The 14,169-nt window shown below is 43.2% G+C and overlaps 1 protein-coding gene and 1 long non-coding RNA gene across 8 annotated transcripts in view; one reads left to right on the forward strand and one right to left on the reverse strand.

Moving 5' to 3' along the window:
• Window positions 1–14,169, reverse strand: part of LOC146548298 (histone deacetylase 4-like) — an 85,775-nt gene that overhangs the window by 29,995 nt on the left and 41,611 nt on the right. For all 7 annotated transcript variants that reach the window (XM_085266123.1, XM_085266121.1, XM_085266122.1 and 4 more), the window contains 3 exons: window positions 13,197–13,347; window positions 9,678–9,801; window positions 7,960–8,078 (listed from right to left, as the gene is read on the reverse strand). In XM_085266123.1, coding sequence (XP_085122249.1) covers window positions 7,960–8,078; window positions 9,678–9,801; window positions 13,197–13,347 — 394 coding nt within the window. The remainder of the gene's footprint in view (window positions 1–7,959; window positions 8,079–9,677; window positions 9,802–13,196; window positions 13,348–14,169) is intronic.
• Window positions 10,337–10,967, forward strand: LOC146548299 (uncharacterized). Its single transcript, XR_014890882.1, has 3 exons — window positions 10,337–10,563; window positions 10,657–10,763; window positions 10,845–10,967. It is a non-coding gene; the product is annotated as an uncharacterized LOC146548299 (long non-coding RNA).

Here is a 14,169-nt window from a genome sequence, read left to right on the forward strand (position 1 = left end):
CGGGTTCGCTCAATTCTTTAGCTAACCACGATAATTAAACTAATCTTTCCATGTTCCCCCTGGGAACCCTTGACGTTCTCACAGCCCTGGTTGGAAATCACTGCACCGCAGCACTAACCTCCACTTCTGTCACCTCTGGTAAATGGGATATTTTGGTTTCTTGCCAACACCAGCTGAGGAGCAGCACCCCTGTCAAACCTCCTTGATGTTAAACAGATAACTGGCAGCTTTGGATGAATCAATCGGCAGGAAGTGAGAGTTACCTGAGCTACAGTCACGCAGACTTTCAGCTTAAACTGGGAGCTCTACACACTGATCAGCCGGGGGAGCACCTTCTACCGAGCGGCTCTGTTACGAAACCTGTTAGGTGGACAAACTGTTACATGCTGCTATTCATTTAGTGTACAATTCCCCCCGCCTACTTAGATGCTTTTGAACAAGCCACATTCTGATTTTCCCAAAGACGTTGTGGCCAAAAAGCAATTAGCTCCAATTTGGGAGCCGTGTCTGACTGGCTAAAGGTCTTTTGGTCTTTTGTGTACGCCGTCACGGACTTGTGAATGGATACTGACAGAAGGGAACGGCATGTCACCTCATTAGCCTTCATGGCTCAGACCATGAAGGCTAATGCTCGGTTTATTTTACCCTGCCAATCAGCAGCCTTGGATAATTTTTCTATTTATTATCCAATTTTCAGTCATCAGAGGATAGATAAAATCAAAAACAGGGCACTTCTAACCTTTATTATGACATAACCAGTTTAACCGTCTACTATATCTCTTTTAAGACTGACAGGATAGGTAAAAGCACCCAGAAGCTACCATCACCGGAGCAACTGTTCCTTTTGGGAAACGATCACAGATGAACTTGTTCCCGTTTGCAGTGTCAAGTAAAAATAAATGTGTGGAGAAGACACAAGTGTGAAATATGAGGTGTGAAGGTACAGTAACACAAAGTGGGAAGGAGAGCTCAGTCCAGATGGAGTCAAACCAATTAACGTTGAGGGGAGGTGGTTTTCAAAGCCAATTTACTACAAATCCAATAAAAACTCTGTGACTCTGCTTTAGATTTTAGATCTAAATTAAGCAAACCCAAAAAAAAAGGGTCTTTGTCATAACAAATACAATATTTGGTCAAAATGAAGGCTGCTGATTAAGGCTTTTGACTTTTTGAATGCTGTGAATGTTTCGGTGTATTTCATCACTTTTCACCAAGCACAACAAGAGATTCTGATATGTTCTGTTTTAATATTTGTTCTAGTAGTAAAACTACTGTATCTACTAGGGGTGCAACAATACACAAAATTCACGGTTCGATATTTTTTCGATACAAAAAATGTTCATGCTTTTTTAATTTGTCATTTATTAAAATTATAAATATGTATTTTAACTCAAAAGTACAGTTTTTAAATTTAATGTTGCTGAAACAACAAAGTAATAAAAAAAAATAACTATCTGATGGAGGAATCACTCATCTTTGGAAAAGAGTTTATTACAGAGAAATGGCTCTTTCAAAATAAAAGCTCTACTATAGCTTCTTCTGGGCTATATTCTCAGCAGCATATTAAACATATCAGGTCCCCATAAGGAGAATCCTGTGCTAACAGCTGTCTAAATGACTCGGGTAAAGTTTGTAGCATGCGTGCTTGTTGTTTTTGTCTGCTTCCACTTGTCTTTGCACGAGGATGCTGTCGGAGTAAATGTGCAGTCATATTCGTTGTGTTCCCACTAGTGCTGTCAGCGTTAATCTGAAATGACATTAACGCCACAACACGGCAAATCTCCGTTAAAGAGCTACCGCCGATCACCCCGTGCGTGGGGCTGGACGGCGTCAACACATTAACGAGCTAACTGCGCTAACGCACTAGCTCCCACCCATGTAATTGAGCATTGCATGGCACATCCAACATACTGTTTTACTTTAGTCCATGACGCGCTTACCTTCAGGGTCATACGTCACATGAAAACCAAAATAGTTCCAAAGGCCAGCTCTGAATGAGGGTGGGGGAGGTTCAATTTGCCATGTTGCAACGAGCTTAGCTTCTGTCTTGCTAGCTTGTGCTGCGCTCAGTGGATCTGCGCTCGACAGTGCAGCCTAGGCGGAGTAGTCGAACGCAGATCCACTGAGCGCTCAACACAGACAGCATCGTCAGAAGAAAAGTTGATAAAATAAATTAAAATTTTTGTATTGTTCGATACATATGTGTACCGAACCGAAAGCACTGTATCGAACGGTTCAATATCGAGTATCGTTGCACCCCTAGTATCTACAGTACTGTACAAAAGTCTTGATCTACTCCCTTTTGGTCACATGCATGGAAAAACTGTATAAGGTTAAAAACACGATTTACACAATTCTGACGAGTTTGAAAGTTAATATTTCGTATGATAAGCTTTAATGTTGAACTCTTTATGCAAGGTTGCCTTGCTTGTCCTTCTTCAAGGACATTCAAAACTTTTTTTAAGTGTCAGTAATGCTGGGCTTCTGGCTTTGAGGAGGCCAAACCATGACTGGTCTCTGTCCAGGTATGCTTTAATCCAGCGGTCCCCAACCCCCGGGCCTCGGACCGGTCCGTGAGTCGTTTGGTACCGGGCCGCGAGAGTTGAGGCCCAGGTGTGAAATGTTTGGTTTTCAGCGTTTTTATCGGTTTTCAGCGTTATTTTGTTATCGTTTTTATCGTTAACTCTGTTTTCCTGGGTCTTTTCACGTGTGTTATGAATAAATCTTTTTTTCGGTACCGGTACTAGTTTTATTTTGTTGTATTTATCCGCGACACCTTAAAGGCCGGTCCATGAAAATATTGTCGGGCATAAACCAGTCCGTGGCGCAAAGGTTGGGGACCGCTGCTTTAATCGCATTGGCAGTGTGTTTAGGAGCATGTCATGGTGAAAACTGAAGCCAGTGTCAATCGGACACGCCAGATTCTATTGCATAGTGGATGAAAATCTGATTATACTTTTCTGTATTCATAATTTCATCAATTTTGACAAGATCTCCAACACCACTGACTGAAATGCAGTCACAAACCATGACAGAGGCTCCGCCGTGTTTTTCACATGGCTGAAGACACTCAAGAAAAACTCTGAAAGACCTGTAGGCACCGGGGAACTACTGGATATAACCACTTAAAAAAAAAACCTCAGACAAAGTCTATCTTCTTGAAAGCAAAGTATAAAGAAACATGTCTTCTGTCATGATCAATATTGAATGAGCACGACCTTTCGAGGAGAAAGAGTTTGAATAAATGCATCCATCAAATCAGAAATAACTCCTGAGTCGTCATTTCATTTACATCTTTGAAGATTCATGACAGATCTTGTTTTTCTTAGAATTTGAAAATACTAATAGGCATTTTATTTTCTGAAAGGAAAACAAAGAAATGGCACGACAGAAGAAGGAAGGATAACAAGTGGCCCTTTGAGTAATTAGATTTCTGCTTTCGTTATTAGCAGAGGAAAGAGGAAAGACATTTTTAAAAGTCAAAGCCGAGGGGAATTGACGAAAATGTCAATAACTGTGAAAATAGGTTTTCTCTGCTCTTTGAGGGCTAAAGAGAAAACAAGACCAAATGTGGTGCTCATAAAAACACACGCGGTGTTAAGGGAATCGGTTATATCTAAGGCTGCATTATCATGTTTCTTGGACCCATCTTCATTCTCTAATTTTGGCAATCATTGCACAGAACAGGCTAATTAATTTTACATTAATTTATTTTTTTAAGTTTGCTGTTCAAAATTGCAAACTCCGACTAGTGATAGTCTGAAAGTTGTATTATAAGCCTGTGAAAAGCAAGAGCACACGCAATCAGAGCGATATGGCTACATAAATGGTGTATTGTGGCCCTGTTAAACGGGGCCTTAACCAGGGCGCCCAGCTAGCATTCAGTGAGTGACGCCCCCACAGCCGCATGTTGCTTTGTATATACGGGAGATTTATACGGTCCAGTTATCAAGCAGCAGCATGTACTGTATGCGTTCTTGTATTCCACATGGGCATGCTGCCCAGTGAGGCCACAAAACAGCCTCGCTCATCAGTGAAAAGACAAGAAGGCTTCACTTTGTTTTCCCCTCTCATATCTTTATTGGTGTGTGAGAACATGTTCTAGACAGGGGCATTGTTCATGTCGTGCTCTTTCACCCCTAAATGCATACAGAAATACGGTACAGTGAATGCACTTGATGTTCTGGGACAAAAGGTCCTCAGGAAACACCTTGTGTCACCTGACTCTTCTACCTTTTACACCTTTAGCTTGCTTAGAACTTAAACCATGTGTTTAGTTACAATTTTGCACCTTTCCCACAGCTTGGCCTTTAATAAGTTGAAATGTCGTCTGGTGTAGACTTCCTGTTCTGTTGTTGGACAAGTATAAAAAGAAAAAATCATCACCTGATGACATTTGGGTGGTTTTGAGATACAATTTCCAGCAAATATGGTTCCTTTTTTGCTCTCCACACACTGAGTGTACAATGGAGAACAAGTGCACCAAAAGCTAAAACATTTCTGGGACTTGTTCCATGCTGTAACATTCTGCAGAGTCTTATGTGTAGATTAGAAGTAGTCAAAGTGAACTGATGGACGAAGAATTACAGGTGAAAGGCTGCTTGCTGCCATAAGGAAAGCATGAAAACAATGAGTCCGTTTTACTGCTTACAGATTTGCTTGCATTAAATCTAAAATCTCACGCTGTTCAAGAAGTAACCACAGTTGTCACCAAATCAGCCGGGACTCAAAAAGAAAGCAAACTTTTTGGCTTGTTCTGTCGTTGCACTGTAAAATGGTAAAAAGGACGACGGGGAGATGCACAAAAGAGCGTTGTTGCTTCCTTCGGCCGTTGCTGGGAGTTCTGGGTTCCAGTCCTCTATTTTATGGCCTGGCGGTGATATAAAAGAGCCTCTAAACTCCACCAAGCTGCCATTACCATAAGTAAACCCCGCAAAGCACGTCAGTGCTGTGGGCAAATATCAGGGCGGCACAGGTTCCCCTCTCTCTCGGCAGCAGAGCACAATCCTCAGCCTTATAGAAATCCAGGGACGGGCTGACACTCCAGGGACGATCTTTTCACTCTCTGCCATCTTCCAGTTTTTCTCTCTCTTTTTTTTTTCCATTCTGCACATAAAGCAGATTTTGCTAAGTGTGTAATCATCGTGCACTTGCTGGATTTAGTTTAAATCCTGCATGCCAGCTCTCATTTTCTATACTCTAATCATCTTTCTCAAGGAAATGATCAGCAAAGCTAGCAAGCACCTTCTTCATTCTCCTTTTTCTGTTTTCACTCATTTCTACTCATTATCTCCTTTTCTTCCTTCATGTTACTCGCCTCTTTCTCCCTCACTTTCCTCTCCTTCTGCTGATCTCCCAGGGTGGAATGCAGCTGTGTGGGCCAGTGTCAACTGTGGTCTATCTGTTGTCGTAGCCAGCAGCCTGCAGGCTCAGAGTCAACAGGGCTGGAGCGGCCTGCCACTGGGCTAAGTGAATAATTGCACTGTAAGACGACCGCTGCTTCACGGCTACACCACCGCACACACCACTCGCACTTCGCACACCCACACAGAGCTACACATACACACACACACCTGACAAAAGCACGCTGAACACAGCTGGTTTTACTCGCTAAAGCTTTAAAGACATCTGATGTTTGAGCAGCAGACCCAAAGAATGACAGATTGTGCACCACAAGTAAACTTTTATCTATTTCTGTGGTGTGTGCAGCAGTTTTAACTGCTTTAATTCTTTTTGACATGATGAGCACCGAATGTGAAACAAAACTTTCAGCTCTGTGAATCTGTTTTAGTTTCTGGACAATAAGAAGTGCATGCTGCGCTTGTGTGTGTACATATCTTACATACACTATGTGAAAAAGGTATTTGGCCACCTACACATTAAATTTACTAAAGCTTTTATGCTATCCTATCCTACAACCCTAAGCATCAGTATGGTGCAGCTACAAAAGCTTCCACCCCTCTGGGAAGGATTTCTACAAGAGTCTGGAATAAATCTGTGGAAATCTTTACCCATTCATCCAGAAGAGCATTTGTGAGGTCAGACACTGATACTGAACTCACATTTTTTGATCTAGTTCATCCCAAAGGTGTTGAACGGGGTTAAACTCACCAAAATGCATCCAACCATGCCTTTTTTGGACTTTATGTACTGGATCACAGTCATGCGGGAACAGAATAAGGACCCTCCCCAAACTCTTCTCAAAGCTTGTACTCACCTGGTGTATTGTTTTGTATGTGTATGTGCCGTTAATTTATGCAACTTATAATAGTACTGCTGTCCTTCTTGGCCAGGATGCTCTTGTAAAAGAGATTCAATCTTAAGAGTAGGGATGGGTACCGGTATCCGGTGCCATGATGGCACCGGTTCTGACATAAACGGTAGTAACCAGACCGAAAAGCAGCGCACATTTCGGTGCTTTTTTTTCCTGAGATGTGATACACTTTAGATTTTAGCCAATCATTTTACCTTTGCGAGCGTAGTAGGCAGGCCCAGGTACGTACGTTCTTTTAGAGCAGAGCTACAGATTAAAAATGCCCAAGGCGAAGCGGTCAAAGTCTGGCTGTACTTCACAGCAAAAGATGCAAACTCAGCAGCAACAAGTGCTTTAAGCTGATACTGTGATACTGTCAAAGGAGGTAACACCTCGAATCCGATGAAACACCTGGCGACGCATAGCGGTTTTTTTTAAAAGCCGAGAAATGCGCCGTATTTGATAGCTTGCTGCGAGACCTCACACCGAGCACATCTACTGCGGGTTTGGTGCCTGTTATCGGACCCGGAGTTAGCAACATCCCCCAAGAACCCGAAGAGGAGAGTCCTGGTCCCTAGCCCTGCCAGTGTAGCAGGAATGATGAGGATGATGATGCAGCAGCAGCCGTTCTTCTCTGCGTGAGTAGCTTAATGTTGTTCATGTATAATTTACGTTGAGTAGGCTAACCACGTTATTAAATTAATGCATGTAAGGTGAACTAGCAAACACCGTCGTAGTTACATGCGGCTGTCTTCTTGTTTGATGGCAGATACTCCCTTCACCCTGGCCAAAAAGGCTAAAATGACCAAAGAAAAAGTGGAAAACAGTTAAACATGAGAGGTTTAGGACAAATTGTGTGTTCTCCATTCTTTAAGCACCAGTTCGAGCACCGTTAAAGTACCAGTTTGGCACTGGTATCGGATAAAACCTAAATGATACCCATCCCTACTTAAGAGTTTATTTTCTCCGGGTTAAATAGAGGTTTATTTTTTTAAAACTGCTCCAGAGTTTACTGGTAGTGTGCTTTATGCTTGGCATTGTACTTGATGTAAGGCAGTTGAAATTTCACCAACTGACTTGCTGCTTTGGTGGCACATTATAGTAGTACCACACCCAAATTCACTGAGCTATGTTGTTATGTAAAGGGAGAGTGGCTTTTTAAACATTGAAGAAAAGACACCTGCAAAAGCACCTGTGGAAATGTGGAAGTTTAAGAGGACCAAGAACAGAGCCCTGGGGAACTCCAAAGGTAATTGGAGTTCTTCACTACTAACACAGCCCTCAAGCCAGTTAGTCTTAATATTCAAATATCCAATACATTAAAGGAAATAACAGTAAATATAGCTGTCATATTTTGGTAAAAAACAGTAACTTTTTACTATTCAAACTATCAGTGTCAAGCTGATGTTTCTTAGCGCTCACTGTACTGAACTACACTTACCTACACTTGCACTCTCTACTGCTCTCATGTAGGGAATGCTGGGAGACCCTGACAGCCTAATCTGGATGTGATTAATGGAGCAGTGCTCAGTGCCATCTAAATAATTCTAGATGTGAGTCTACATGGCAGCTACTGGACATTAAACTTTCAATGTGTGTGTGTGTGTGTTTGTGTAATTCTCATGTGTGCATGCAGCAAATAGATGAGTCTGCACTGCCAAAACAAAGTGTATCCACATGCGTATGTGTGTGTGTGGGGACCGCACCAGTCTTTCGCAGTGGGAAGTCATCCCGGGGGTTGTAGACGCCCAGCACAGGGTGGTTGTAGGTGGACACGCCAGTCTGTGGAGGCGAGCTCTGGTCCAAAGAGCTGTGCTGGGTTTTGCTGCAAAACACACACACACACACACACACACACACACAGTATTAAAGGGGCCACCAAGATCACAAAACATGTGCAACAAGGCAAAACACCGATAACTCACTGTACACGTGACTCAATGAGTAATCCAGACAAAGCAACGAACTTCATGGCTGTCATAGATCTTTATGATTAAAGCATCATGCAAATCCCTTGGCAAGAACAAAGAAATGTGCTGCCATCTGTTCACTGCCTGCAAAATAAGGTGGTGTTTGCAGGCAAAGTTAAGCCGTGTTGGCTTTGACCCAAATGCATGTTCCTGACAAGCGGATGCACACACTTGTCTCTTCCAAACTGAGTCCAATGAGTGGAGAAATTTAGATTACAGAGAGAGGCGTAGAAAAGGAGAGAAGCAGGCAGATATAGAAAGATACACTTTGTGTTACTTTGAGCTGTTGAAAGTCAACACTTGTGGGTGTTTCACTGGGTCACACATCAAGATTATGTAACGTTATTTATTTGGTTTTGCGTTTGCAATTTGTGGTTTCAGTCCTTTTTTGTTGTAGCACAAAGACGCATGTAGTCATAGGGAATAATATTCGGATGTGCTACATCCAGGGCTGAACTTCAAAGCTAAATATGGTAAATGGTAAATGGCCTGTATTTATATAGCGCTTTACTCGTCCCTAAGGACCCCAAAGCGCTTTACATATCCAGTCATCCACCCATTCACACACACATTCACACACTGGTGATGGCAGCTACATTGTAGCCACAGCCACCCTGGGGCGCACTGACAGAGGCGAATATATGTCAGGCCTGTGTCAGCAGTAGTGAGCGCTAATATTAATTTAAGGGCTGTGCTTTTATTCTACAGTTCTGAGTTATTTACACAGAGAGAAAAGTCAACTGCATATACATTTTCATACAAAATATACAATTTCCTTCACACAGAGTCAAACCAGGACTGCAAACTCCTTGCGAGTAGGAAAAGTTGGCGTCCAGTGATTGGAGTATTTATATATAAATATAACTGATGTGTGTTTGTATATTAAATTCTGTAGCTTGCATTGAGCACGCTGTCTACAATGTCACTGACGGGCAATAAAAAACATGTGACAGGAGGCCACCAAACCTAGAAAGAGGAAACAGCAAGTGTGCACACCTGCACAAGGCTCCCGAGATGCTACAATAACCATCCAAGGCCAAGTCTTCAATGTGAGGGTCCCTATCATCAGCTTCCAATATGCAGCTCTATCACGTGTGCGTGTGAGCATATGTGTGTGTGCGCGGGCTGCCATCTTTGTTTCATAACCCTGCTAGATCCATCTTTCAGTCGGGCTCACACAGTGTGGCAGGTGTGGAGGAGAGGAAGCTCGCTGACAGATTAAGATACAATCCAATACATTATTCAGCCGCTGTCAGAGACAGAATTACCATCCTACACTTAGAAAGACCTGCAGATGCGTTCAGGAGTCTTCTGCTGCTTACAGTCATTACAAAGAATCAGCGGCGGCTCGCGCACTGACAGGAGGGAGAATGATTTGATGTCAAACAAACTTTTTGGTTGAGTGTATCATGTGCATTACTAGCTGAGCTAATACCACAAAAGATGCTCCTCACCGGTACCAGTAGGGAGCGTCGTTGGGGAGGCCTCCTTGGTTGATGCTACGCTGGGCCAGTGCCTTCTTCTTATTCAGGACGAACTCCTGGAGACGCATCTTCACCTCGGTGCTGGCCACAGCACCTGAAAGAGAAAGCCACGGATAAAGTCATTACAGCTGAATGTACGCTACATCACGAGCAATTACCATAACAAGTTAGCCACCGCGACTGAACTTGTAGGAAGACTGCGCGGAAAAGGGCCAAGTGTCCATGGGTGGTTGACGCGATAGTTGGATGTCTCATCACAATTCTCATAATCAGTTTGATCTTTTTCACTTAAGTGTGAAACGAACCCTATTACACTCTTCCACTGTAACATGTTTCAAAGCAGATACTGTCTTCATTAGGTTTTTAATACTGTGGGTGGCAGAGTGCTGCCTCACAGCAAGTCCTGGGTTAGAATCCACGACTTGTGTGGATTCTCTGTGAGTACTCTGGTTCTCTCACAGTCCAAAGACATGCATGGCTTTAGGTTAACTGGTGATTCTACATGTGAATGCGGGCGTGAATGTTGGCCTCTTGTCCAGGGAGTAGCCTGCTTCTCGCTTTATGACAGCTGAGATAGGCTCCAGGCCGCCCCTGCCACCCTAAATTGGATTAGTGGAAGGAAAGATGGATGGATGGACTCCAGTTTTAAATGGCTAATCTCTGTAATCACATATCTATTAGGAGTTGGTGGGCATGCGTGTTGTTGTTCCTGGGTTTTTGTTTCCCTTTTCGAGACGCAGGTAGGCGGGGCGGTGCTTGATGGCATTCCGGCGGCGTATCGGACGTCATCAGTGGGAGCATTTATGGAGCTGAGTAACGGACGTCTGGTGTCGCAGTATCGTCGCTTCCACAAGTGGTAACCTGCTTTTGCAAGATTAATCTGTTGCTTCCGCGCTACTGAGCTGCATGTTTTAAGATCCGTCTCCTGCCTGCTTTCCCTCTGCACCAGCCTGTCTCGCCGCCTGCCTGTGTGTGCTGGCCCTCTTTGGATCTGTGACAGAGACTTACCTCGCGCCGGCCTGTGACCACTGCCATACCTGTATTTCAGTGTTTCAAGTAAGCTTTCCAACTCTCCCCGTCCGCCTCAGTTTTACTCTCGACGTTATCCCCTAACTCTGTTTTGTCGCTCGTCCTCAGGTAGCTCCGGTGCGCCATCTATCCTCCCGCATACCTCGGCTCCGTTTCATCCCCTCGGCTCTGTCTCCTCGCACATTTTCCCGGCCACTGTACATAGCCCCTTCCCTTGTAAATATTCCCCTGTCACTGTAAATAAATCTGCTTCACCGCGATCCTGTGCCCGTGTGTGTTTCTGCCACTAAATCCCCCCGTTTAAATTCCCCTAACAATATCTGCATGTTCATATGTAACATCTATAGGCATGAGATGAGACTTCTGGTATTCCAGTGTAACTAGACTATCCCAGCTAAGACCTCCAACAGGAGAGATCTTATTCCTAATCCTCAGATCAGGTAATTTTGGATAACCGATCACTACATGCAGGTTAAAAGTTTAGAGTTCGTTTGGCGGTGATTTAGTTTTTATCTTAAACCAAAACTTGCACACATATCAACTGACTACGGATTCCTGAGTCTGGACTCCTGAGATATAGGACACTGCCCCCAGAAGCTAAGGGGGGAATCAAACATTGCCACAGCTTTGTACCATTTAACACCACTTATTGCACGAATACCTGCTCCAGTATTCTGAAAGCTGTTGCCACTCAGACAAAACATCCACATCACTGCCAGCATATAAAGAAAAGAAGTCAAAATCAGGACCAAAGATTTATTAATGTTTTCTTTCCAGAAAGTCTCATCTTTATCTTCAGAGGAAATTCGACAATCAGATGACTCCCTATTAGCAAGGACTTGGCAACAGTGGGAAGTAAAACCTCCCTTTTAACAGGAAGAGGGCTAATTTGTTCAGTTGTCTTGTATTTTCTAAACTTATTATGCATAAATCCCATCTGGAAGCTAAAATCAACTCGTCAACTGGAAGTCATTGAACAGTAAAACTTGAACGTCTGACCTTCCTCAGACGTTTAGGCAGAAATTAGTGTTTGTCTCAGTTTTCTGTGTAATCTGGGGTGCTCAATAGAAAGATACGAAAGTGGGCTTTAAGTAACTGCGACTATCTCCCGATTTTTAAAATGAAAAGAATCAGTTGAGAAAAGAATCAGCGGATTAATTACTAAAATAACCAATCAATCAAAAAACCATGCTCTCGTCTTACAGTGAATCAGCAAAAACAGACTTCTTGGATAAAGAACTGTGGTAAGAAAGAAAAACGCTACAAACTAAGAAATTTACAGACCACAAACTGCACCTTTGCAGATACACGTGAGAGCAAACACTGCAGTCCTCTCTCTTGCTCTTTTGGACGGGGACACACACACACACACACACACACACACACACACACACACACACACACACACACACACACACACACACACACACACACACACACACACACACACACACACACACACACACACACACGATCTGTAACCATTTTCCATATAGTGTGTAAACGGCTCTCAAGGACTCCTGTCCACTTGCTTTCAATGAACTGTTGAGAGACATCCAGCAGGCAGCGGTAACAACTCGGCCCAGCTCCAGCCAAGGCCACCGGGCTAATACAGCTCGTTTACCACAGTAAATACACAGGTTCTCCAAGTAAAATGGAAATACACAGACATGCAAACACACACGCACAGAAGCGCACAAACACAACGGTCCTTTTGAACAGAGAGTTCTCGATAACTCTGGCAGATGCTACCAAGCTTCCTGACTGTATAGACAGGAAACAATAGCTCACAGTAGTGGTGGTGGTGGTGGTGGTGGGTACCCTACACACGACATTATATGCTGTAACTGTAACACTGAACTGAGTGTGAAATCATAACGTAAGCTACTAATATGGGGACGACAACCTCTAATTATTGTTTCCAGTGTTATCCTGTTGATGCATCCCAGTAGGTTAAGTTCTGTATGTATTTATGGAAAACATAAATGCACGCAAGTCTCTTGCTTTGGGGACACTCATATGGATCCTATAAACCTGAAGGTATTTATTAAACTCAGAGGAAAGACTCCCACAAACAGTGGTTAGCAACAAGCACAACTTGGCTCCTGTTATGTTTTAGTTAAACCCAGATTAGATTCATTACTGGGTACGACCCACAGAGATTCACAGCAGATTCTGTTGTGAGTATAGATGTGGTAGAGAATTCTGTATGACAACTGCAGGTTCGTAGGAGCTTTGATCAGCTTAGATAGTGACATACTGAGGCACCAGTGGTGACAAAGTGTGAACTGAAGATGAGAGAAAATAAATAAGTTACATTTGCTGTTATACTGGTTCAATATATGATTTCATATGGTTTTGCTGTTCAAACTGGGAAAGTTGGCTACAGGGCGCAGGCTTGGCTTCAGATTCAGTTTGACTGCTAGCGCTCTCAGTATCACTCATCTTGCTTCAACTTACTTTCTTGGCCCCTCTCCTTGTTCTTCAGCAGCAGCAGCTTCTGTTCTCTCTGCTGCTTCTCCAGCTCCTGCTCCCGACGGTGGTTCTCCATCTTCCTCTGATGTTCCAGCAGCTCCTGCTGGTGCTTCAAAGCCAGGAGCTCCTGTTGCTGCTGCACGAAGAAAGACCACAATCACATTAGCAAATATTCACCAAACGGGCGACTGATTGCAGATAACTCCAAGTATCCTGCACGGAAGTTTGGAACTGTTCCTTATTAGCCCTCACATCTATCTGTCTACATATCATGAGATGAGATAAGATAGGCTTTATTAGTCACAGAGTTGGGAAATTCACATTGTTAGAGCAGCAGAGTGAACACAGCAGGAATAAATAGGTCAACAACAATACGAGCATGCAAAAACACAGAAAACTACAAGGTTATATACAATATTTACCATATTCACAAGAGCTTTATGTTTCCTTCTCCGTAATCACCACACATGTCCAAACAACAAACTCATCCCATACTTTTGTGAGCATGTCTCACTACAGTCACTGCTGTTGCTATGCTACCTACCAGTGACCACGTGAAACTCACAAATACGCTTTTTCTAATAGCTCAATTCAATTTTATTTATACAGCAACAAATCACAATGACAGTTACCTCAAGGTGCTTAATATTGTAAGACAAAGACCACAATAATGCAGAGAAAATTCCAACAATCAGATGACCGCCTGTAAACAAGCATTTTGGTGACAGTAGGAAGGAAAAACTCCCTTTTAACAGGGAGAAACTTCCAGCAGATCCATGTGGCCAGCTGCTGCGACTGGCTGGGGTCGGTAGTATACAGTAGGCTACTGTATATGAAGAACTATTACCACTTGGGTCATTCCACATAAATCAACCGTTTTTTAAAAAGTTCCCACGTGACCCCCTCAGAATCACATCATTGATTTTTTATGTATGATACAATTAGTGCAAAGGTTTTA

This window comes from Mchenga conophoros, linkage group LG23 (assembly GCF_057382185.1).
Source record: "Mchenga conophoros isolate Kocher_MC1m ecotype Shallow Benthic linkage group LG23, M_conophoros_male_GT1.1, whole genome shotgun sequence".
In the NCBI taxonomy this organism is placed as follows: Eukaryota; Metazoa; Chordata; class Actinopteri; order Cichliformes; family Cichlidae; genus Mchenga; species Mchenga conophoros.